General features: G+C 45.4%; 1 protein-coding gene across 10 annotated transcripts in view; it reads left to right on the top strand.

The window, feature by feature from the left end:
* The window catches only part of BAZ2A (bromodomain adjacent to zinc finger domain 2A), a 66,337-nt gene that overhangs the window by 10,703 nt on the left and 32,412 nt on the right, over nucleotides 1-23,222 (top strand). For 2 of the 10 annotated variants that reach the window (XM_083599157.1, XM_083599164.1), the window contains exons 1-4: nucleotides 11,829-12,048; nucleotides 19,261-19,398; nucleotides 21,403-21,486; nucleotides 22,123-22,665. In XM_083599157.1, coding sequence (XP_083455283.1) covers nucleotides 22,137-22,665 — 529 coding nt within the window. In that variant the 5' untranslated portion in view covers nucleotides 11,829-12,048; nucleotides 19,261-19,398; nucleotides 21,403-21,486; nucleotides 22,123-22,136. Of the gene's footprint in view, nucleotides 1-11,605; nucleotides 12,049-12,227; nucleotides 12,884-16,612; nucleotides 18,788-19,260; nucleotides 19,399-21,402; nucleotides 21,487-22,122; nucleotides 22,666-23,222 lie in introns of those variants that run through there. The other 8 variants (XM_083599163.1, XM_083599160.1, XM_083599165.1 and 5 more) reach the window with 7 other exon arrangements.

Below are 23,222 nucleotides of genomic sequence, written 5' to 3'. Positions count from 1 at the left end.
TGTTAGAGGCGCAGCGAGTTCTGCGATGACTCATTCAGTTTCACCCTCTCAACTCACTCCTTGAGGAACATGTGTACCGGTAGGGATTGTTTATGTAGGTGGTTAATCTCCAGATGATCTTGGATTCCAGCTTCTACCAGTCCCAGTTGGAATGGCCAATGGTTTGAGAAGTCAGAAGTTGTCCCACAGCAGCCGTAGGCTAGCCATCCTTGATCCATGTGATCCAAGTGTCTTTTTCAGCCAGGATGGCACTGAACACATAGGACCAACCACATGAGGACAAACCACAATTTGTCCTATGGAAGAAGCCTTCCCAGTTTTTATGAAGTGGCATGCAAAATCTGCCTCCACAAGGACGCAGACCAGAGCTGAGGCTTGCTTAGCTTCAGTGAAGTTGCTGCTTCTTTTGCCTTTTGAGTACCACGTCATGGCATAATGGTGATTATGAATTATTCAGGGACCCGGTTTACAACGTACGCTGCGGGCAGGAAAAGAAATGGCTGGCTCTGGTGAAAAGGGCTCTTGTCTCTCAATGCTTAGGAAATAGGTGTGCAGCTCTGTGGGTGATAGAAAAGATGGAGGCACAAAAAGATGAGGGCAACCTGTTATGTTACCCGTGTTAGAAACGCTGAGCCTCTTGATGTCCAAAATCTGGAGCTTCCAGGAAAGACTCGGCAGTTAGGGGCCTGGTTTGCACAAGTTTAATCCTTTCTTCTGTCATGAATTCCCTGCTTGGATTTTGATCCATTGTCTCAAAACCCTGTGTTTTTCCTTATTCCTCTTCATTGCTTCTTCCCATCACCTTTGTTCCTCTGTAGGTTGCGTCCACACCAGTGTTCATAGAAGGATGGGTTGGTTTAATCTTGTCTGTGTATAATGTATAAGTTGACCCTTAGGAGGATCCACACTGCAGCCCATCATAATCACTGGTACAGTGGCTTCTTTGGGGTCTGCACTTGCAATATTTGGCACTTTGATGTGCTTTCAAACTCCTAGTTGGCAGGAGCAAGGACCGAGCAACGGGAGCTCACCCCGTCACGGGGATTCGAACCGCCGACCTTCTGATCGGCAAGTCCTAGGCTCTGTGGTGTAACCCACAGCGCCACACGCATCCCTTTCAGTGTTCTTACCTACTGCATATATTGCCTGGTTCTCAGCAATCCTTAAAACAGTCCTGCATGGTAGGCCAGTATTATTATCCCCATGGGGGCACTGGGGAAGAATGGCTTGCGAGTTCTGAAGCAATGATTCACTTGCTTAATTCTTTCTGGAACTGGCAACCTGCAGGGTGATCTCTTGAATCTAGCAGGAAAAGGTAAGATAAACACCATTCTTGTACAGATCTAAATATGTTGTCACAGACAAGTGTTGGCAAACAGGCATCACGTCTCCATCCAAACATGTCACACTTTTGAGTCACAGCATGGACAGGCATATTATTTGTGTATGAGGAGGGGGGGGGAGAAGAGAAGCAATGGGGTTTTCTCCTGCATCTGTTTTGTGTTTCCCTCTGCCAGCCAGCCAGCCAGCCTCTCAGATCTGTTCCATCCCCCACCCTACGCTAGAGAACACAGGAAGATTTCTGCAACTCACTCCATAACCTACTTTTGCCTCCAGCAAAGGAGACAGGCAAATTTCTCTTGCTTCAGTCATTGGGTTAAAAGGGATCTGAGTGCTGGCTGCTTTTGCTTTAATGGGCCTGTCTGGTTCATCCCAGCACCCCCTGCAGGGAGTCTGGTTCTGGAGGTGCTGGGCAGACTGGGATTATTAGCGGCAAGTGGTGAATGGCCCCAGGCTGGAAGATGAGCCACTGTGTTTTCATGGCTAGAACTACATTATCTGCATGGGAGAGGAAGTATTTGGATGGTGACATCATGTAGGCGTGCATTCCTAAAATGGCTGGATATCCCTTGTTTTCCCACCCACAAGGTCACTGGAACCCTGTGGCGCTGGCTCGGTGTTCCTCCTACAAGGACAGTGCCCTTGTATCTGTGTGATGTCTGAATGACTGAGGGTATGTTGTGTTGTTTGCTGTTAGCACCAAGACTCCAGAATGTGCTGCATCTCCAGAGAACATTGCTGTTAAAACAAAATAATTGCATGTCTGTCCGAAAGACTTGGGCTGTAAATTATCGTATTTTAAGCCTCAAAGCTGAGATTTTTGTGCTGTTGACCTTTATTTTCAACAGCACGGTTGTCCCGAAATATGAGATGAAATAAAGAGAGGCGCGTTTGTGTGTGCATAGAGTGTCTTTTCCTCATAACTGAAGCCACAGTCTGCCACCACTTAGTCAGCATTAAGGGTGGGGGCTTATAAGAACGTTAGAAGAGCCTGGTGGATCAAACCAATGGCTTGTCTAGTCCTGGTCTTACCTATCCCTTTGCAGAAACCTGGAAGCAGGATCCAAGCACAAGAACACTGGTCTGCTCTTGTGTTTTCCAACAACTGGTATTCAAAAGCATTGCTTCCTCTTTGTGAGGCAGATGACCAAGCTTCCTGGCAAGTTAGCCCCCCCCCCCCCATATTCTCTTTTAACGAAATTGCAACTGCAATCCTATACTTATTTACCTGGGAGGAAGAAGCATTGAACTCAGTGGGGTTTACCTTTAATAGATGAATGAGATTGCATTGCATTGCATTGCATTGCATTGCATTGCGTGTTTGGGGGCGGGAATGTTGGGTATCAAGTCAAAGTTTATTCCTGGTCATTGCAACCAAAAAAGGGGGGGGGGAGTATGATATGCATGCTGTGCATAGAATATGCATAGATACCCTGTTAAAATACAGTGATAACCGAGTTATACATATTTGTGTTGGTTTGAATTTTAATGTATACAAGTTTCTATATTACATTACCGATCAGTCTTTACAGTCCACCATGTTGTTGAACGTTCTCAGTTTTGGGGCTGCAACCGCGAATCTTGCAACTCATGAACTTACTGGATCGAGACAGCAAATAATGTGATCTTCACTCGATCATCCACATCAGGCATCTTACACAATAGTTCACAAATGTATTTAGCTCTCAGTTCAGAATACATAGGGCAGTATAGTACATAATGGCACAGATGCAGGTATAATCCAGATTAATAAAAAGAAGTCAGTGTTGATTCCAATGGGACATTGACTGTTCTCCCTTAATGGTGCAATCCTATGCAAGTCCCACTGAGTTAAAAATGGGACTCACTCCCAGGTAAACTGTATTTAGGGTTACATCCTAAACCACAAGCTTATTTTTCTTTCCGGTAGCCTGATTCACAGTGGTGAAGCTGTGGGCCTTTACTGGCAGCTTTGATTTACTGCTAGAGGGTTATGATTTCAAGAGCATGGATTCCTTATTGGAATATTGGAGTGGCAAATACGCTTTTAACATAATAATAAATAATAATAAATTTTATTTATATCCCGCCCTCCCCAGCCGAAGTTGGGCTCAGGGCGGCTAACAACAATCAAAATAATCCTGGAGGTCTTCCTAAGAACTATAAGAAACAATGAAAATATAAAAGGAGTAACTGTGGGTAGTAATCAATATAAGGTCAAGGCCTTTGCCGATGACTTGGTTATAACTATTGAGGATCCTATACAGAGTGTTAAAGAAGTGATAGAAGAAATTGAACATTTCGGTCAGGTGTCAGGTTTCAAATTAAATAGGAAAAAAACCAAAATAATGGTTAAAAATTTGGATCAAGAAGTTATAGAAGAAATACAGCAGCAAACAGAAATGAATGTAGTAAAAAAAGTAAAATACTTAGGAATTACGCTAACTCCTAGAAATATTGACTTGTTTCAAAATAATTATGTACCAGTTTGGAATAAGATTAAACGGGACTTAGACGTATGGGCAAGAATGAGATTATCGTTTTGGGGAAGAATTGCAACAATGAAAATGAGCGTGCTACCGAAAATGTTGTTTTTGTTCCAGATGATACCAATAATTAAAGGAGTGACTATTTTTAAAGAATGGCAAAGAACAATGTCAAAATATATCTGGCAGGGCAAAAAGCCGAGAATTAAATTTAAGATATTAACAGATGCAAAAGAAAGAGGAGGCTTTGCCCTGCCAGACTTGAAGTTATATTATGAGGCTTCGTGTCTTTGCTGGTTGAAAGAATGGATAAAACTGGAGAATACGGAATTGTTGGACTTAGAGGGACATGACAACAGATTTGGGTGGCACGCTTATCTATGGTGTGACAAAAATAGAGTACACAGAGGTTTTGAAAGTCATATTTTTAGAGGTACGTTAATTGAAGTATGGAATAGGTACAAAAATCTATTAGAGCCGAAAACACCAATGTGGTTATCCCCACTGGAGATAATGAGCACGAAAAAAGTCAATATGACAGGAGATTGGACTACATATGAAAATTTAATAATCAAAGAAGGTGATAAATGGAATTTGAAACCATATGAAGAGGTTAAAGAAAAAGTGTATGATTGGCTGCATTATTTTCAATTGAATGCAATGTTTAAAAAAGAGATGCGGGAGAAAGGTTACTCAGGAAAAAAATCAAAGTTTCAGCAAGAAATTTTGAATAGTGATGTAAAAGTATTGTCAAAAATGTATAAACTATTACTTGAATGGCATACAAAAGACGAGGAAGTTAAAACGGCAATGATTCAATGGGCTAAAGATTTTGGTTACAATATACAATTTGATGATTGGATAAGGTTATGGAAAGAGGGAATGAAATTCACCGCATGCACCACGATAAAAGAGAATGTGATGAAAATGTTATATAGATGGTATATAACTCCAGTGAAATTAGGTAAGATGTTCAAAGTTAGTAATAAATGTTGGAAATGTCAAGAGAAAGAAGGAACATTTTATCACATGTGGTGGGAATGCAAGAAAGTGAGGAGCTTCTGGGAAATGATTTATAACGAGATGAAAAAAATGATGAGATACACGTTTGTAAAAAAACCAGAAGCATTGTTACTAGGCATACTAGGTAATGATGTTGAAAAGAAAGATGTGAAACTATTTAGATATGCAGTTACAGCTGCCAGAATCTTGATGGCCCAAAAATGGAAACAGGAAGAAATGCCAACGAGGGAGGAATGGAGAATGAAACTGATGGAATACGCAGAGATGGATAAATTAACATGTAAAATTAGAGACCAACGCGATCAGAGGTTCACCGAGGACTGGAACAAATTTACAGAGTATATCAAAACTGTGTGTGATCAGGAAATAACGCTTGTTGGATTTCAGGAAGCTTTGTGAAGAGAACAGTAAGGAATGTTGTTTAAAAGGAAAGACAAAATAAGGACTGTTAAAGTGCAACACAATTTAAGGAATGTGAAATGTTGTGAAAAATATGGAAATTGTCAGATAGGTTGATGGAAGTCTATAAGATGTATAAGTTAAATTGGATGTTAAATTGTAAGTGGATTGGTTATTATAAATTTGAATAAAAATTAATTTAAAAAAAAAAAAACAATCAAAATAATCCAACATTCTAAAAACATTCATTATAAAATTAATTAAAATCAAATTTATGGCAACCATTAAGCAAAATTCTGTGCTGATTGCCAGAGGAGGGGGTCAGGCTGCGCCCTGACCAAAGGCCTGGTGGAACAGCTCTGTCTTGCAGGCCCTGCGGAAAGATGTCAGGTCCTGCAGGGCCCTAGTCTCTTGTGACAGAGCGTTCCACCAGATTGGAGCCGCGGCCGAGAAAGCCCTGGCTCTAGTTGAGGCCAGCCTAACCTCTCTGTGGCCTGGGATCTTCAGGATGTTTTTATTTGCAAACCGTAAATTTCTCTGTGGGGCATACCAGGAGAGGCGGTCCCGTAGGTACGAGGGTCCTAGGCCGTATAGGGCTTTAAAGGTTAAAACCAGCACCTTAAACCTGATCCTGTACTCCACCGGGAGCCGGTGCAGCTGGTATAGTACCGGATGAATATGATCTCGCAGCGAAGACCCCATAAGGAGTCTCGCCGCGGCATTCTGCACCCGCTGGAGTTTCTGGGTCAGTCTCAAGGGCAGCCCCACGTAGAGCGAGTTACAATAATCCAGTCTGGAGGTGACCGTCGCGTGGATCACAGTGGCTAGGTCAGGGCGAGAGAGATAAGGAGCCAACTGCTTAGCTTCATGTTTTGTGGAAGTGGGGAACAGAATGATGGTGTGTTCTTTAAAAAAATAAAATGATGAGGGGGCTCTTCTTTCAGTTCTCCAGCCCCAAGAAATGTGATGTTTTGTGTTCTTCAGCAAATGTTTCATTTGACTAACCATTGACATCAGTCTATGGATACAGTCCAGGCACCAAGACCTACGTGGTAGGATTCTATTAAGCTGTGATGGCTGGGGTTGATGTGAGTTGTCTTCCAAAACACCTGGAAGGCACAAGTTGGCAAAGGCTGTCTTAAAAGCCTCTGTGGGGGTAGAAGTTGCTTGGGGGGGGGGTGGAGGAGGGGGTGGCACATTTGCAGGTAAAGGATCTCTCCATAAAGGCTTGCACCTAGCCTTGAGTGGACTGCAAATACGACACTTTCAGCAAAGCCTGCAGAGCTACTGTGAGCATGTGATAAGAGGGAGCAGGCAGCGCTGTGACCCTGGAGTCTCCCTCCTTCTGCTGACTGCGTGAGACCTTGATGAGAGTGCCGGGCCGCACCGCGGCAATCTGTGCCTCAGTTTCTCCTTCGGCAGAGCACAGCCAAACCCCTAAACAATGATTAATTAATGACTGGCTTCCAACGCTTTGAGGTGGGAGGCTGAGCTGAGGCTAGATAACAATGATGAGTTGTTTTGCTGCGTCTGGCTGACTCAGCTGCCTGGATTCAGCACAGAATGGAGCTAATTGGGAACTGAGGAAGGTTTGTTCTGTCTCATTCCTCCCCCCCCCCCCAAATATCTGTGCTCCCTGTAAATTCTGGATTTCCCTATTGCCCTTTCTGGGCATGGCGAGAACACAGGGATGTATATATTTTTCTACCAATCTCTTCTGTTGTTTGTGGGATTGTGTGTGTGTGTGTGTTCTTCCTGTGTCCTCCATCTGCCCTCTGGTGTCTTTCCCCTTGTCCTCTGGCTCAGCTTGTCCTGCAGCCACAAGAGATGTAATTTTTGGGCTCTGTTGATGCTGGCCTCTGCATCTCAGGGCAGGAGGAGCTGGCAGGGCTCTGGCAGCTCCAGTCTCCTAATAACCACAAGTGCTGCAGCGCCAGAGCTGCCAGGGAGTGGAGCGTATCTGCACAGGGGAGAGCACCACAGCTTTGAAGGCCCAACATACGTGTCTTCCGTTGTGCGGGCTTGTCAGAAGCTGTTCAGAGTATACCAGCCCTGAAAGATTTGCAAGCACTTCAGCCTGTGAATTGTGTTAATCCTAGAACTATACAGATCAGAGTGCCACGAAGTCAAGCAACTGCCCACAAAATTGCGATTGGGGCTATCAAGTCTTCAGTAACTTGGAACTCAGTAGGGGAAGTTTAGCTCCATCATTTGCTTTAAAGCAGCACACACACACACACACACACACACACACACACTCTTCAAAAGGTTGAAGCACTAAGGGGATATAAGCAGCCAAAAAAGAAAAGAAAGGAAAACCAAAAACATATTGGAGGAAATTGCACATGGTTGAGAGACTTGACCTTTTGTAACATGAAATTTAGACACTTTCCCTCATATGTCTTTCCCACAGCTACAGTTTGATACATGTCATTTTTCACCAGTATAAAATGTTCATCTAAAATAAAGTCACTTGCCTTTATTAGGACTAACTAAAATGTCACAGTGGGCACACAAAGCAGCAAAGGCGCGTTTAAAAAAAAAAAAGCATGAGGAACATCATATACACCAGTGTAGTGAGAGGAGTGGAACAAATAATCTCTCATTCACTTTTAGAAAAGTTTGCTGAGACGAATATATGCTGATGGAACTCCCAAGCCCATGGCGAGTGTACATTTTAGGGGAGATGGGCACATAAACTTTATTTTTCTTGGTCACATCCAGAGATGGCGCTTATAGGGCAGCAGAAGATAATGTTTTAACTCCTGAGCTGAGGAGTCAGCCCAAAGAACTAATAATATGTAGCATGCTCCATCACCAACCTACAAAAATTATTCCTCATTGTATTGTTTTTTGGACTCAGGGTGCTGACCCCTGTAACTTGGTAACTACACCTTCATCCTCCTGGCATCAAAAGGCCTATCTTGTGGAATTTCTTTCGTCCATCAGTTTTTTTATAGGAACTCATGTTCCTCTGCTGAACGACCTGTCACTATACTTCCATCTTGCAGATTGTCTGGCAAGTTGTTTAACACCCATTTCTATATTTCCACAATGACCCCAGAAATAGGTCTCTTAGCAGTCAAAGGTTCTCATCCTGGGCTCTCTCTGGCTTTCCTTCTACCCTCCCACACGAGAGCCTCCCATTTATTTCAGTGAAATGACATCGAAAAGCATGCCTTCCCTTGTGACCCCCCCATGCTTTTAAGGAGGCTCTTTCCCATGTGCCTTAAGAGGTGGAACCTTCTCCATGGTCTGTGGAATGCCCTCCTCACAAGTACAACAGGTGCTGACATTGCTATTGTGTCAATTCACAGCATTTGTTTGCTCAGGTATCTTAATTATCTTAACTCTTTAGTGGGTGATCATTTTAGCTTTCGCTGGGTTGTTGGTTTTTTAGCTGCACCTGTTTTGTATTTTGATGAATTTGCTTTTTAATTGACTTGGTTGTTGTAATTTATTTTGGAGTGTGATCTGCCCTGGTATTGGTATCAAGGAAAGGTGAGCTGTAAATTTAATTAATTAATCTATCTCGCTTTGTTGCCGTCTGTGGGCGAAACAAGTATCCGGGTCATTCCTCTAATTTGATAAGTATCAACCATCTTCCTTTTAGTCTTGTTGCTCCTTTGAATGAAGGAATCTTTCTTTAGTGTTGATCAGCATTTGTTGTTGTTTAGTCGTGTCCGACTCTTCGTGACCCCCTGGACCAGAGCACGCCAGGCACTTCTGTCTTCCACTGCCTCCCGCAGTTTGGTCAAACTCATGCTGGTAGCTTCGAGAACACTATCCAACCATCTCGTCCTCTGTCGTCCCCTTCTCCTTGTGCCCTCCATCTTTCCCAACATCAGGGTCTTTTCCAGGGAGTCTTCTCTTCTCATGAGGTGGCCAAAGTACTGGAGCCTCAGCTTCAGGATCTGTCCTTCCAGTGAGCACTCAGGGCTGATTTCCTTAAGAATGGATAGGTTTGATTTTCTTGCAGTCCATGGGACTCTCAAGAGTCTTGCCACCTGCCGCTCGGTGACCACAATCCTAGTAAATGCCATTCCAGCAGCAACAACACAGCAGCAATATGAGCCTTCTACTCTACAGCATCCTTACTCCCATCTTCCTAGCCACTGTCCATGCTGACACAAATCCCGCAGTCATACATCTAAAAAATGAGAAGCTAAAATTGTCATGTAATCGGGCTCTCTCTCCCCTATTGCTTTAGCATTGTCCCCTTCCATCAACCATGCCTCACTCAAAAAAATTAAAAATCACCGCTCCTCCCTCTCAACTAGACCAGAAATGAGGAACCTGTGGGCTACAATTCTCACTAAACCTGACCATTGCGCATGCGTACTAGAAGCTGGAGTCCACCAATGTGGACTATGTGTTCCCCACCCCTGCTGTAGACACTCCACATCAAACTAGGGTTTTGCCCTGAAACTTGTTTACAGAATGCCAGGATGCGGCCGTTGAACAGGTGAAGTTAACAACAGAGAGAAACTGAGAGCTGGAGCACATCATTTGCTTTCCCATCATTTGACAGTTTGATTTGCAACCGTATCTTTAGTGTTTACATGGCTTCTCCCTGTTTTTATCCCCCAAAAGCACATTTGCATTAGGTTAATCCCAAGCTAGGGACGCGGGTGGCGCTGTGGGTAAAACCTCAGCGCCTAGGACTTGCCAATCGTCAGGTCGGCGGTTCGAATCCCCGCGGCGGGGTGCGCTCCCGTTGCTCGGTCCCAGCGCCTGCCAACCTAGCAGTTCGAAAGCACCCCCGGGTGCAAGTAGATAAATAGGGACCGCTTACTAGCGGGAAGGCAAACGGCGTTTCCGTGTGCTGCGCTGGCTTGCCAGATGCAGCTTGTCATGCTGGCCACATGACCCGGAAGTGTCTGCGGACAGCGCTGGCTCCCGGCCTATAGAGTGAGATGAGCGCACAACCCTAGAGTCTGTCAAGACTGGCCCGTACGGGCAGCGGTACCTTTACCGTTACCTAATCCCAAGCTAGAGTTCAAGGCCAGGTTTGGGTTTCTGAAAAAGCCAACTCTCTAGTCTAGCCTCTGCACCAAGATTGCTGTGTTTAAAGTATATATATGAGTAGCGTTTAACCAGTGATAGTTCATTCACACATGCAAATCATTGCAACAGCTGCTGTGTTGTTCACCAAGTAATGTGAATGCAGATGGGAAACCTATGTAGGTAGACACTCAGAGCAGGTACAGTGTGCCTATCCTTAACCACTCCCGTCCCACCCTAGCATGGAATGAGAGGAAGCTAGCCCAGAAAGGTGGCATACAAATGCTTAAATCAAACTTGTGTACATATTATACCTTTAAAGCACACTCACCCCAAGAATCCTGGGAACTGTAGTTTGTTAAGGGTGCTGGGAATTGTAGATCTATGACCGGTGAGCAACAGTACCTAGGATTCTTTAAACATATGGTGTGCATTCAGCTCAAGGGCATCTCACTTGTTGCCCTCCAGATGTTGCTGGACTACAACTCCCATCACCCCTTCCCATTTACTCCCCTGCCCTGGGTGGTCTAGTATTGCAGCTCAGCAACAGGGGTTAGCCACCCCTGACTTGAAGGATAAGGCATTTTCAAAGGGCAGGAGGAAGCAACCATATACAGTGGTACCTCAGGTTAAGTACTTAATTCGTTCCGGAGGTCCGTTCTTAACCTGAAACTGTTCTTAACCTGAAGCACCAATTTAGCTAATGGGGCCTCCTGCTGCTGGAGCACAATTTCTGTTCTTATCCTGAAGCAAAGTTCTTAACCTGAAGCACTATTTCTGGGTTAGCGGAGTCTGTAACCTGAAGCGTATGTAACCTGAGGTACCACTGTACTCAGCCAGAACTGGTCAGTCGGTTTTGCCTGCTCCTCTGAATGGCTCTTCATAGAATCGTAGAGCTGGAAGAGACCCCGAGGGTAATCTAGTCCAACCCACTGCAAAGCGGGAATCTCAGCTAAAGCATCCATGACCATTGGCCACCCAACCTCTTGCTTTATAACCTCGGAGGAAGGAGAGCCCACAACCTCCCGTGGCAGACTGTTCCACTGTCGAACAGATCTTCCTGCCAGAAAGTTCTTCCTGGTATCCTCTCTCCTTCCTTGCAACTTGGAGCCGGGTTCGAGTCCTGCCCTCCAGAAGAGCAGGAGACAACAAGCTTGTTACCTTTTCCCACGTGGCCAGCCCTTGAGACTGTCGAAGGCAGGAGGCTCTTCTTCTTTCCCAACCCTACTGGAGAGGCCGGGAATCGAACCCCGATCCTCCTCTTCCATACGAAAAGTGGGCATCCCTTTCGCCCGGAGCGGAGTTGCGCGGTGTCAGCAGAGGAAGGTCTTTTCCTCCAATTCCACCACCCCTTTTGCAGGGCTTTCCCTCCGCTTCCGCAGCCAACTTTACCCGCTACGCCTTTACGCATCTGGTTACGTGGTCGTTTATTTGGAGGGTCTCCCGCCGAGGAACCCCGGTCGCTCCCCCTCCCCTTCCTCTCCTCAGCGGCGGTGTTTGCCGGGTCAAGCCTTGGCGCGGTCACGGCGGCGGGGCACTAGGACCCGGCGGCGAGGCGCCGCAGCCGACGACGCTCGCGCCGGCGCTCGCTCCTTCGCTCGTTCGTTGGCTGAGCTCGGCTTCCTGGCCAGAGACGACGACGACGACGGCCTCGCCTGGTGCGGCTTCGGCCTGCGCCACCCTCCTCCCCTCGCACCAGCCTCAGCCGGTGGCCGCCGCCGCCCACCCATTCCCGCAGGCCATGCTGCGGCGCGGGGCCCGACCTTTCCCTCAGCGCGGCGGGGCCATGTGAAGAGCCGGCTGACACCTCCCTCAGGTGAGGCGTCCGGAGTGCGAGGTGCGCGCGCGAGGGGTGGGGGTGGGGGGAGGAAAGAGAGAGCAATGCGTGGGGCTGAACCAAAATGCGGACGGCGGCGGGGGGGAATGGAAGGTGCGTGTGAGAAAGACGTGGCCCCTGAGGGGGAGCCGAGAGAAGTTTGGCCCGAGTCGTTGTGAGGTGGGGGGGGGAGAGGGAGCGAAGCAAGTTTCATCGTCGGTGGGGGAGGGCGGCCGGCGGCGGTTGGTTTCCCTCATTCCGCTCTCCCGAAGTGAGGGGCGAAGGCCTAGTCAGGAGAGGAAGGCAAGGGAGTGTGAGGGAGGACACGAAGCCCTCCCGCTTTGGGGTGAGACGGGGGGCCTCCTCCTCCCCTTCCCCTCCCCCCACCCCAAAAGCCCTGAGGAGAAAAGAGGCTCCTTCGGTGGGGGAGGAGAAGCCCGTTGCCCAAGACATAACGCCTCCCGGGGGCTGCGCGTGTTCGAAGCGCCGCGCCAACTTCTCTCAGGAGTCGTGTGGGGACGACGACGACGACGACGGGCTGGAGTTGGGAGCAGGCCCCGCGGGGCACCGGCGCTCGCCCTCACGTCGATGCGGCGGGGCTCCCGTGTTCCCCAGCCCGGCATGGCGCGGTAGTCGAGGGGGAGGAGGAGGAGGCTGGCGAGTCCCGGTAGCGGCAGCGTCGAGCGAGGGGAGCGTGGCCGCCGCTTCCCTCAGCTCCGCAGGCGAACTGAAGAAGGGCAAGGCCTGGCCTTTGGGCTGGAAGCGTTGGGGTTTTTGCTCCCGGAGAAGAATGGCGGCGGCGGCGGCGTTGGCGTTGTGGCTTAGTGTATAGGAGGTGGGAATTGGATGTGTTTTAACTCCACTTGGAAGTTGGGGGAAAGGCGCCCTGAAGGTTTTGTCGGGTGCCCTTAGTTGGCCTCGAAAGAGTGGCGGCCAGTTTTGCGCGGCCGCTCCCTGCGCTCCAGCTCTTCTTCCATGGCGGCGAGGAGGGCTGCAGGTCCTTGAGTCTGGGGAGATAAGGCTGTGGGAAGATGGGATCTGTGGGCTTCGCTAAGGATCCCACTAGATCGACGAGAAAAGGTCGTTCCCTTCTTGGGAGTAGGGACGTGACCCGGGAATCCTGGCTTCCCTTTAGGGATCTCTAAATTTGGTGGTGCCGCTTGTGGAGAGAATGGTTTGTAAACAAGGATGCAGATACCTGGGAATCTTATTAGCACATACACAAGTCATTAATATCCTGAACAGGGCTGGTGTTTGGAGACAGAAATGCCTTTATGACAAGTCTGTGGAAGAAAACCCAGGAATTCTGCTTTGTGGATGGAGATTATAATCTGGGATTATGGCTCCGAAACTTGGGTCTGCCCTAGTTTTCATATTGGGCACCGGAAGGATTTTCTAGTTACTGTGGGTCCCCTTGTTTCTGATACTGGAGGTTTAGCATGTGTACAGGAAGTGTTATTTGTATGTAGGTGGTATGGGGCAATTTCTGATGGCAGTCTTCCATGTATTTCGGAAGTTGAGAGGCCAAGATCTTAGTACCATGAGGGAGGCTGCAAATGTGGTTTGGCTGGATGATGGTTAGGGCTGAGAGAGCCCTTTGTGTATGTGTGGAGGTGGGGTGTGGGCATAGGGAATCCCCGGTGACTGGCAGTGAGGTGACTGGGAGACCAGAGCTGTCTCTTCCCCTGCTTACAGCATCTTGATGCAAACAGCCCTCTTTCCTCTGCTCCCTCCCCCAACCTTGCAGGAACTGGCCGGGAAATGGCAGCTGTGTTTGTTGCTTTCTGAAATGTCCTTTTTAATCAGATTTGGTTTCTGTTTCTGGCTTTCCCTAAACTCCTTGGCTAGATTAGCCCTATTCCCCAGCAGCCAGTTGGCACAAGATCCTGTAGTTTAGGGTTATCACCACCTTCTTTTTAAAGTTACATGGAATTTAAAGAGGCAGTCCTATATATTCTAACTTAGCAAAATGGGAAGCTACAAAGCAGGGGTCAGCAAACTTTTTCAGCAGGGGGCCAGTCCACTGTCCCTCAGACCTTGTGGGGGGCAGGACTATATTTTTTTTTGGTGGGGGGAGAAATGAACAAATTCCTATGCCCCACAAATAATCTTCATACGTGTCACACTTACATATAGTTCTCAAGTATATACTTATTTTATGATTTGCCTAGAGTACTGCCTAGAGTACACCATTTATCCTGAGGTATTTGTTAGTGGGTCATTCTTGGTTGCATTCACAGAGCATTCTCCCTTTCCTTTTTGTTGGATTTCAAGTGAAGCAACATAACCATGGAAAACCAAACAGTGTAAGGTTACTAACATATATTGTCATTGAGAGGTAAATTATGGCAGCCTTCCTAAAAGAAGTCTATCCATGATCCCTTTTCATCTTTGATTTCCTTCAAATTAAATCATGTGGCCCATATTTTAAAGCACAGGTGGTGGGGCATGGCTTGTGACCTTCCTAAAGTTGTTGATCTACAACTCCCTTCATCCTTAAATGCTGTCCATGCTGCCCGGGGTTGATAGGAGCCAGAGTTGAACAACATCAAGAGAGCCACAGGCTCCCCATACCTTTTAAGACATTTTTGTGTTTACAGGGGCTTGGTTGCATTGCACAGATATGGAACTTGGCAGTCCTCAGCAACTGAAAAACAGTTACTGGTTAAAAGGTTCTAGATTCTTCTTGGCCTCAGCCAATGGTAATCTTTCACAAATGTCATAACATACCCAGGACCTCCCTCTTTCATAAAAAGAAAGCTTTAATAAGATGGTGCATCTAATTTAACTCCTGTTCCCAATTTGTAGTCTTACAAATACGTTACTGTAAAAAGAAAAAGAAATTCTACATGAAAAGTACTTAATGTGATTTTTAAAAAAATCAAGGTTTTTGTTGTTAATTTCTGCTAGGGCAAGAAGAGCATTTTATGGTGAAGTATGGAGGTAGGACTCTCAAAGTAGGACTGACCACATTGTCTGAAGCACATTTTGACAGCTTAGGACAGGAGGTCTTATTTTATGATTAGGACAGGAGTGTTTCATTTCTGTGGCTGGAGAGCATGAGCATGCATCAAACTCCACACCCATTCACTAAGAATAGTTAAAAACAGAAGAGGCCCTGACTCGATAAGGCTGTAACCCATCTGTACATACTATTAACTACTTTCCCTGCCCACGGGGAGAAATGAACGACTATGGTTTCATCCTTTGCCACTTTCTCAGGCTATAGGATTACCTGCTCCCATCCTTTTCATACATTTGAAACATCTACTTCTGCTGGGATCACATGAGAGACATAGGCCTGAGATATTTACAAATAGGACCTCTGTCTATATCAGCTGTTCCGTGTTATTCTGGCATGTGCAGCTCCTGTCAAACCACACCCCTTCCCTTTAAACTGTTTCAGTCGTTCTTGTTGGCTGCAATTAATTCATCCATTTTGCTTGGCTTCTTTCCTAACAAACCATTCTGCCTTCCCCTTTAATTACAAGGCCTTCCCAGCACTTCACCTCAGCTCCAGCTCTGTTTGTCCCTGTGCTGGAGCAGCAGCTGCCTTTTCTGCTACTACCCTGGCCCTTAAAGGGATATTCACAGTAATTTTATGGTTCAACTCAGCTGCTGTGCACTGTCAGGGTAGGATCCATTGCTTTTTGAAAGGGGAGCAGCAAGTGGAATAGGTGGCCTTAGTGCGTTGCAGAGATGATTCCTGACAGTGCATATTGAGTTGAGGGAAAGGCATTTTCCCTGCTGCTATTAGTAGAAGCCTTTCCCCACCCCCATCTCTGCAGCTACAGAAGCCTTGCAGTTTAGGTGGTGGAGCTTGGCATGACATTGCAGTAATAGAGGTGTGTGTGGGAGAGAGAAGCTTCGTGATGTGAGGGAGATTGAAGCAGTGAAGCAGAAGCTATGGATGAAATGCGTATTTCATTAACATTTAGTTTATTTATTTTTACACCTGGTTTGGGTACATAAATTTGATTCTGACAATGATTACTTCCTGGGGAGAAAAGGGCAGGGTGATTGATTTTGACCTGGTCAATTATCTAAGTATGTCAGCTTGGCAGAAATAAAGATTCTGAAAAAGAAGCAGCTCTGCATTCTGGTTTTATCTCTCTAAATGACTTTTTGACTTTACATTTTGGTGACTGGCACTTTCCTTCCAGGTAGTGAAGCATTTCTAAGCTCTGTCCCTGTGCAAGGGCATTTGGAAAGGTGTTGTTCTTCATGTTTTCTGTCCAAGTATACAGATGGGGGGTACGGTGTATGTTTTAAGCAGTATTGAGACGCTTCTAGAGTTAAGGCTGCAACTTTTTTGGCTTATGGAGCCCACCCCTCAGAAGGAATGCACATGCCTAGAGAGGAGGAGCCCACACCCTACTGCTTAGCTCTCTTTCAACCACTACTACAGTAGCAGGGGGAAATTTCTCTGTGGAATGTGCTAGGTGGTTTTTGTCCTCTTCTCTGTAGCTTTCTTCTTGAAAGCCTTTCCATTATTTTCCCTTTTGTCCCACACCTAAAAAGCTTTTATCTGTCATTCTTAATGTTCACGGCATGCTTATGGCACAGCAGCCTTCATTTAAGCAGTGAGAGGGGGTTGACAGTTCATTGACCATGACAGGTAGCCATTCCTGGTACAGTGGTACCTCGGTTTAAGAACAGTCCTGTTTACAAAATATTCGGTTTACGAACTCCACAAACTGGAAGTAGTGTCCCGGCTTGCAAACTTTACCTCGGTCTAAGAATGGAATCCGAACGGTGGAAGGGCACCGGCGACGGGAGGCCTCATTAGGAAAAGCACACCTCTGTTTAAGAACAGTTTTGGTTTAAGAACGGACTTCCGGAACGGATTAAGTTCGTAAACCGAGGTACCACTGTATTGGTTCTGTCTTGAGGAGGCGCACAGGATGGGCAACTATTCTTAGTGCCAAAATTTATGAAGTAGGTACTAGGTTCAGTAAAACTTTTGAAACAAATAGCAAATACAGGAGGGGGAGGAAAGATACCCATGGCTTTCCTTTTAATGTGTTTGTTCTCAGACTGTGAACTGTTTGAGAGGGTTGGTGTCATCTCTCCTGTTAAGTAAATGGACCTGTGCCATCATTATTTTTGAGGGGTATCCTAATATTAGGTTATTCCATAGGAGTTGCCCAAGTGCAAGTGTCATCTCTTTCTACTGTTCATACTCATATATACAGGATGCCACACCATATTAAAGGTTTGTTGAAGTTTGTTCTGAGCTTTGAGTGGAAGAAGTATTATTTAATAGCGAGGCTTCATGGCAAAGCTTCTGGATTCAAGATGTAATATAAACTGTGGCTGCTGTAATTATTTTAGTAAGGAAGTTATCTTGGTGACCTATTGTGATGTACGTACGTACTTATGCAGAAGATGTATATTGTCAGACTGGTCTGAATCTGTAGCTTAAACTCCATCCTCATTCATTCATCCATGTGTTGCCTTCCTTGGCAGCTGTCCAGACCTGCCATGAGCATTTTCTCTTTAGTCTTCTATTTCAAAGGGGTGGGGAGGGAAAGGTCCAGCTTGAAGCTGGTAGGAATGCCATGTTTGGGAGCCACAGATGTCCCACTGGACATGCAGGGAATGGACTAGGCCCCATGCCAAGAGATTATGCCCTCTGCTTTATTTTCATCCAGCTTCTTTGAACAGTGCATCTATTTAGTGCATTAATTTCAGTAACAGGAAATGGTGGCTTTTTCCCAGAGCTGCAGAGAGGCGAAAGTTCATCTGCATCCCTGTGGAATGAGAAAATGACTAGCTAGGCGGGGGCGGTGATGCTTTGGTAAAGCTTGCATCATCTGATGAGGAATTTTCACATACTACTTTGCAGTGCATGAGGCCTAGAAAGCCACGGAAGGAGCAGAGACTTTGCAGTCAGCCTGCTCAGTAAAATGTTTTTAAAACAGGAACGGCCCTGCATTAATACATTGAATCCCTCTTTCTCAGTAGTAATGGAGTCTTTTAATCACTTTCCCAGAACTGTTTGGTCCTTAAGTTTCCTCTCCAAGGAAAGCATTTTAGGGGCCTATTTATGTGGCAAGTGGACTTTATAACTACATATTAAGAACCATCCTGTGGACATATTGCTATTTGATAGTTAAGTGAGAGTAACCCTGAAGCTTGCAAAAGAGATGTGTTTAAATAGATTCTGGTGTTAGAATGGAGTGCCTGAGTGGATTTCAGAACCCCTGGCTAAACTTTCCCCATTCAAGATAAGTTGAAATTGGTGCTGCTGGTCACCTCATGACATACCGTATTTTTCCATGTATAAGACTAGGTTTTTTTTACTAAAAAATAATGTCAAAAATTAGGGGGCGTCTTATACTCTGGGCCACCCCCCCCCCCATTTTCTTAAATTTGAGTCCCCCAAAATAGGGGGCGTCTTATACATGGGGGTGTCTTATAGACAGAAAAATACGGTATATTTTTCTTATAAGGATTTCAATGTGAGGACTTACATTGTGTGTTTGGGGAAATTTCCCTTTCTCCTAAGAGGCAGAGATCAATCAGTCAATGTTGAACTTAGTTGCACAGTTTCTGATGAAAGCCTGGGTTTTATCAAAAGGGACACAATGGCTTTAAATATATGGACATTAAACTAACTGTCCTATTGGTATAGCATCTGCCCTGCTTGCTAATTTTGAGAGCTAGTGTAGCATAGTAGCTGCAAGACCGAGGTGTTAGCCAGGAAATCACTAGTGCACCACCTGGCTGGCCATAGGTAAGCCATTCTCTCTCAGCCTGCCCCCCATTTCCAATATGGGGATAATAGTATTGTTTTATCTTACAATACAGTGGTACCTTGGTTTGCAAACAGTCTGGTTTGCATACGTTTTGGATTACAAACACATCAAGCCCGGAAGTGCATGTCCCAGTTTGCAAACTTTTTTTGGATTACGAACAAAAAAATTTGGAGGCCCCCTTGGCGAAAGCGGGCCTTGGGTTACAACCTGTTTTGGTTTACAAATGGACCTCTGGAATGGATTATGGTTGTAAACCAAACTACCACTATATCTTGTTCTAAGGATTATTGGGATAAGATGTGATAAAACGCTAAATGTCTTGGTATCTTTTGTTTAGTCACTGGCTAACATGTTATATTCGGGGATTTTTTCACTGCTGTCTGTGAAAAGCAGCATCTATGTAATGACTTTAACTTTCTGTTGCATCTTTTGCATTTTCTTTTCTCCTTAGAAATGGAGGCGAACAACCATTTTAATTTCACTGGCCTTCCCTCTTCACCTGCTGCCTCAGGACAGAAACCTGCGCCTTCCTCAGGGGACAATGTCTACACAAATGGATCTCCCATGAACTTCTCTCAGCAAGGGAAAAGTAAGTGTGGGGCAATGGATCTGGGTCTTTTGACCTTAGTGACAGGCATCAGCATTGATCATACATGGTCTTATAGCAAACACTGCTAGCCCTTGCCTTTATAGATTAAGGTTCCACTTCTTTTCTGAGTATCTCTTTGCAGAATGGTAAGGAGAACTGTGTGGATGATGGTTGTGCCTCAGGAGGAGTGTAAGGAACTTGAATACCACAGCAACAGGCAAAGTTGTATGTATTCTCACAGGCCACTGCAAAAGCACAACTGGATATGATGTGAAAATTCGATATTTTCTTTCTTCCTGTTAAAGGTGGGAGAAAGAATTAAGGCTAGTCATGGAATAAAAATTCAGATGAGTGCTGTTTGCCTGCTGGGAATGGAACTTAGGGGAGGAATTCAACTTCGCACTCTTCTGAACATTCTGTCAGTTCAAGCATTTCTTCTTGCCAGGTGGAATACTCTCCCCTCCCCCCACCGTGTTCTGTTCTGGGGATTCTCCTGACCCTCTTGAGCATGGGTAGGCAAGCTAAGGCCCGGGGGCCAGATCTGGCCCAATTGCTTTCTGGGAATCAGCATATTTTTACATGAGTAGAATGTGTCCTTTTATTTAAAATGCATCTCTGAGTTATTTGTGGGGCATAGGAATTTGTTCATTTCCTCCCCCCCTCCGAAAATATAGTCCGGCCCCCCACAAGGTCTGAGGGACAGTGGACCGGCTCCCTGCTGAAAAAGGTTGCTGACCCCTGCTCTTGAGCATATGGGAGGAAGCGGGGGGGAAGCCCTGTTGTGCTTGTGGAAGCCCTTGCGCTGGTTTCTGCTAGCATGCTGAGTTGCATGTATCTGGGCTCAAGAGTTGTTGCTGTTTCAAATATGTTATAATTCAGTTAAAGCAAGCTTGGAAGGGCTTGTGAAGATTTAGGATAATCCATGTAAGGCATTTCCCAGTGTGCAGTTTTTATATGACCTTGCATAATTTCTTCAGTAGTGGTGTTGCTTCCCAGAGGTTTATTAATTTTAATTAATTAATTTGGCAGAATATTAAAGTGAGGCTATTGCTTGTAAACTAACAAAGAGTGCACAGAGGAGCTGGGAATTGGAGAACATATTTTAAAAACAGCAACAACCCAAGGCAAATCTCAAAAGCTGCTGAAGTAAAAGTGTGTATTCCTGAAAACATTTCCCAATTTACAGATGTTGCAATATGACCACTCTTTAAGAAGGCACTTCAAGAAATAAAGAAGGTAACTGTAAATTGAAGAGTTTTCAGGAAAAAACACCTTTTTAGGTTCACTTCCTTGTTTGGAGGAGAGGGTTGGAAATGGTGTTGTCCTTTCCTCTCCCCCTTTATAGATGTTGAAGATCTTTCTAGCTACATTGGAAGGAGAGAGTCTGCTTGGGTTATGACACCACTTAGCTCAAAAGAGGAGCCTAACCTGGCTGCCTTTTTCTCCTTAAGATGCCTACTGAATACAAGTATGGGAGGATGAAACACTTCTCAGTTTCCTTCTAGAGCACGGAAATGCTGCTTTGTCTTTGATTGATAGTAGTTCTAATCTTTACATCAATGACCAAGACATCATCCCCCATATCCCCTCTTTTCCACCTAGACTCAAAAAATAAAACAGGGTTACCCCATTTTCGTTATCCAGAAATGTTCTCCCCACTGGCTTTCAAGGAGCCGGTAGCCTTTCTAGAATTCTGTCTATCTGGTCATACAGGGTAAAGGTCTTCAAAACAGACCAACACTCCACTTCTGTTGCTGCTTCTGTTGTTCTGTGGGCCTCTGCCATTTTGGCTGTTAGGACCCTGTCTAGTTTGCAGTCCCTTGCTGCTACCACCTATTTTACCTTTTCCACTCAGATTCCGATAAAGTTTCCTCCAAAAACCTTTAGAATAAGTACAGATACAGCCACCCCAGAAATAGTAGCGCTATAAAGGTCAGCCCAGCCATTGCAGTCCTCATTGATTAAGGATGGAAACAGATCAAAATTAGCATCATCTTTTTCCAGAAGACAAGAAAGAAAATACATCCTGATTACAGCTCTTCCCATACTGAAGACATACTAGGTGGAAAAGACTACATACGTTGGGAGGTGAGGGGAGAAAGGGGGGCATGTCAACATTTGTTAAAGGCTAATGCATCTTTTATCATTTGTAGTTACCAAGAAAAACTTAGAAACATGACTTGAGAATGTGGCAAAAAAATAGAAATCAGTAGGCAAGGGGAGGAAATAATTGGGGGGGGGGATTTGGCAAAAAAGGGAATGGGTTCAAATACTGCATATGAGAGAAGTAGATGCACTGAGGTGTGTGTGTGTCTTTTTGCCTTGCCCACCGTCCAAGGAGCTCAGGGCAAAGTTCATGAAGTTATTTCATTCAGTCCCTTCAACCATCTTGAGTTATGCTAGAGTGTTGGCTTGGGCTGATCTTAAACCCAGTCCGTGTGATGAATTAATCTCAGAGCCCCCTCTGTAAAATCAGAATAGTGGCCTACCTCATAGGCCTGTTAAGAGGACAGAGACTGTAAAATTCTTATTCAAAGTACATGCTAATACACATTTCTTATCCAGTTTACTCAACTTCATTGTGTCTTGTTTTATCTCCCCACCCCCCACCCCTATTTTGTAAAAAGAGACAGGCCCAAAGGTGGATAGAACTTTCTCCTCAGTCAGTGTTCCTTGCATTTGTTGTGAGTTTTTAATAGCTTTTTTCCTTCCTTTTGTTTACAGGTTTGAATGGAGATATGAATGTTAATGGCTTATCTACTGTATCTCATGCTAGTACTTCAGGGACCCGCTCCTCAACCAACTCACACCTCCAACACCCCTATGACTATCTCTGGAACTATTCTCAGTACCCATCTGGCAATGGCAACAACCTCAAGGACAGCCCACTGTTCTCCCAGTATCCACTGAACGGTATTGCTGGAGGCAATCGGCAAGGCTCACCTGGGCACACCACCAATCTGAGGGGAAGTGGCAGTGGGCAAGAGTTCTGGGCAAACGGCACTCCAGGGACCATGGGACTTAACTTTGATTCAACAGAGCTCTATGACTCTTTCCCTGATGATCAGAATTTTGAAATCCTGCAAAATGGCCCATCCAGCTTCTACACATCATCTCAGCCTTCCCCTATGCTTGGCTCTGGCAGCCAGGACTTCTCACCACAGCAGGATGAACCAGGCAATGAGCCAGTGAAGGAAACCTCCTCGGCAGTCTCAGAAAATGGCACCAGATTGATTGGCAGCATGGAGCTGGAGAACACACAGCCAGGTATGACTGCCAATGGTACCCAAACTTTTTATTCAGGAAGCTTACCTTTGCAATATGATACCCCTGCCTGTCTGCCCCAGAACACACTCATGCCTGGATTAATCATTAGGCTATGGTAAAAGGCAGGGCCTTTGCTGGACTGAGAGTCTTATTACAATGTAATTATCTAAGAGCATCTTAGGATGGAGATTTGCTGATCCTGCTCATTGTGCCAAGTGCTGTTAAAATTCTTCACAGTTCAGAATTTTATGGTTGTTCCCCTATTGCATGTTCTAGCTAAGGGAGCAGTGATGGAGAGAATGAATCATTACGCCTGCTTCACTTGGATTTTAAAAAATATATTTACAATATTTATAACCTGTCCTTCACTGGTTGCCTGAGAGTGGAAATATATACATCATTAAAATACTAGATAACTACCTGAAAATCAAATGCACCTAGAATATTTAAAACTAATAATTAGAATATTCAACATCCCTGTTTCATTAAAGCTAGCAAATAAATTTCAAATTGGTGACTCGCAATATTAATCCTCCCCAACCCTCCCAAAGTCTAGG

This window comes from Podarcis filfolensis (genome assembly GCF_964270895.1).
Source record: "Podarcis filfolensis genome assembly, chromosome: 2".
Taxonomy (NCBI): Eukaryota; Metazoa; Chordata; class Lepidosauria; order Squamata; family Lacertidae; genus Podarcis; species Podarcis filfolensis.
Note: the sequence above shows the minus strand (reverse complement) of the source record. Positions and strands in the feature narration are given on the sequence as shown.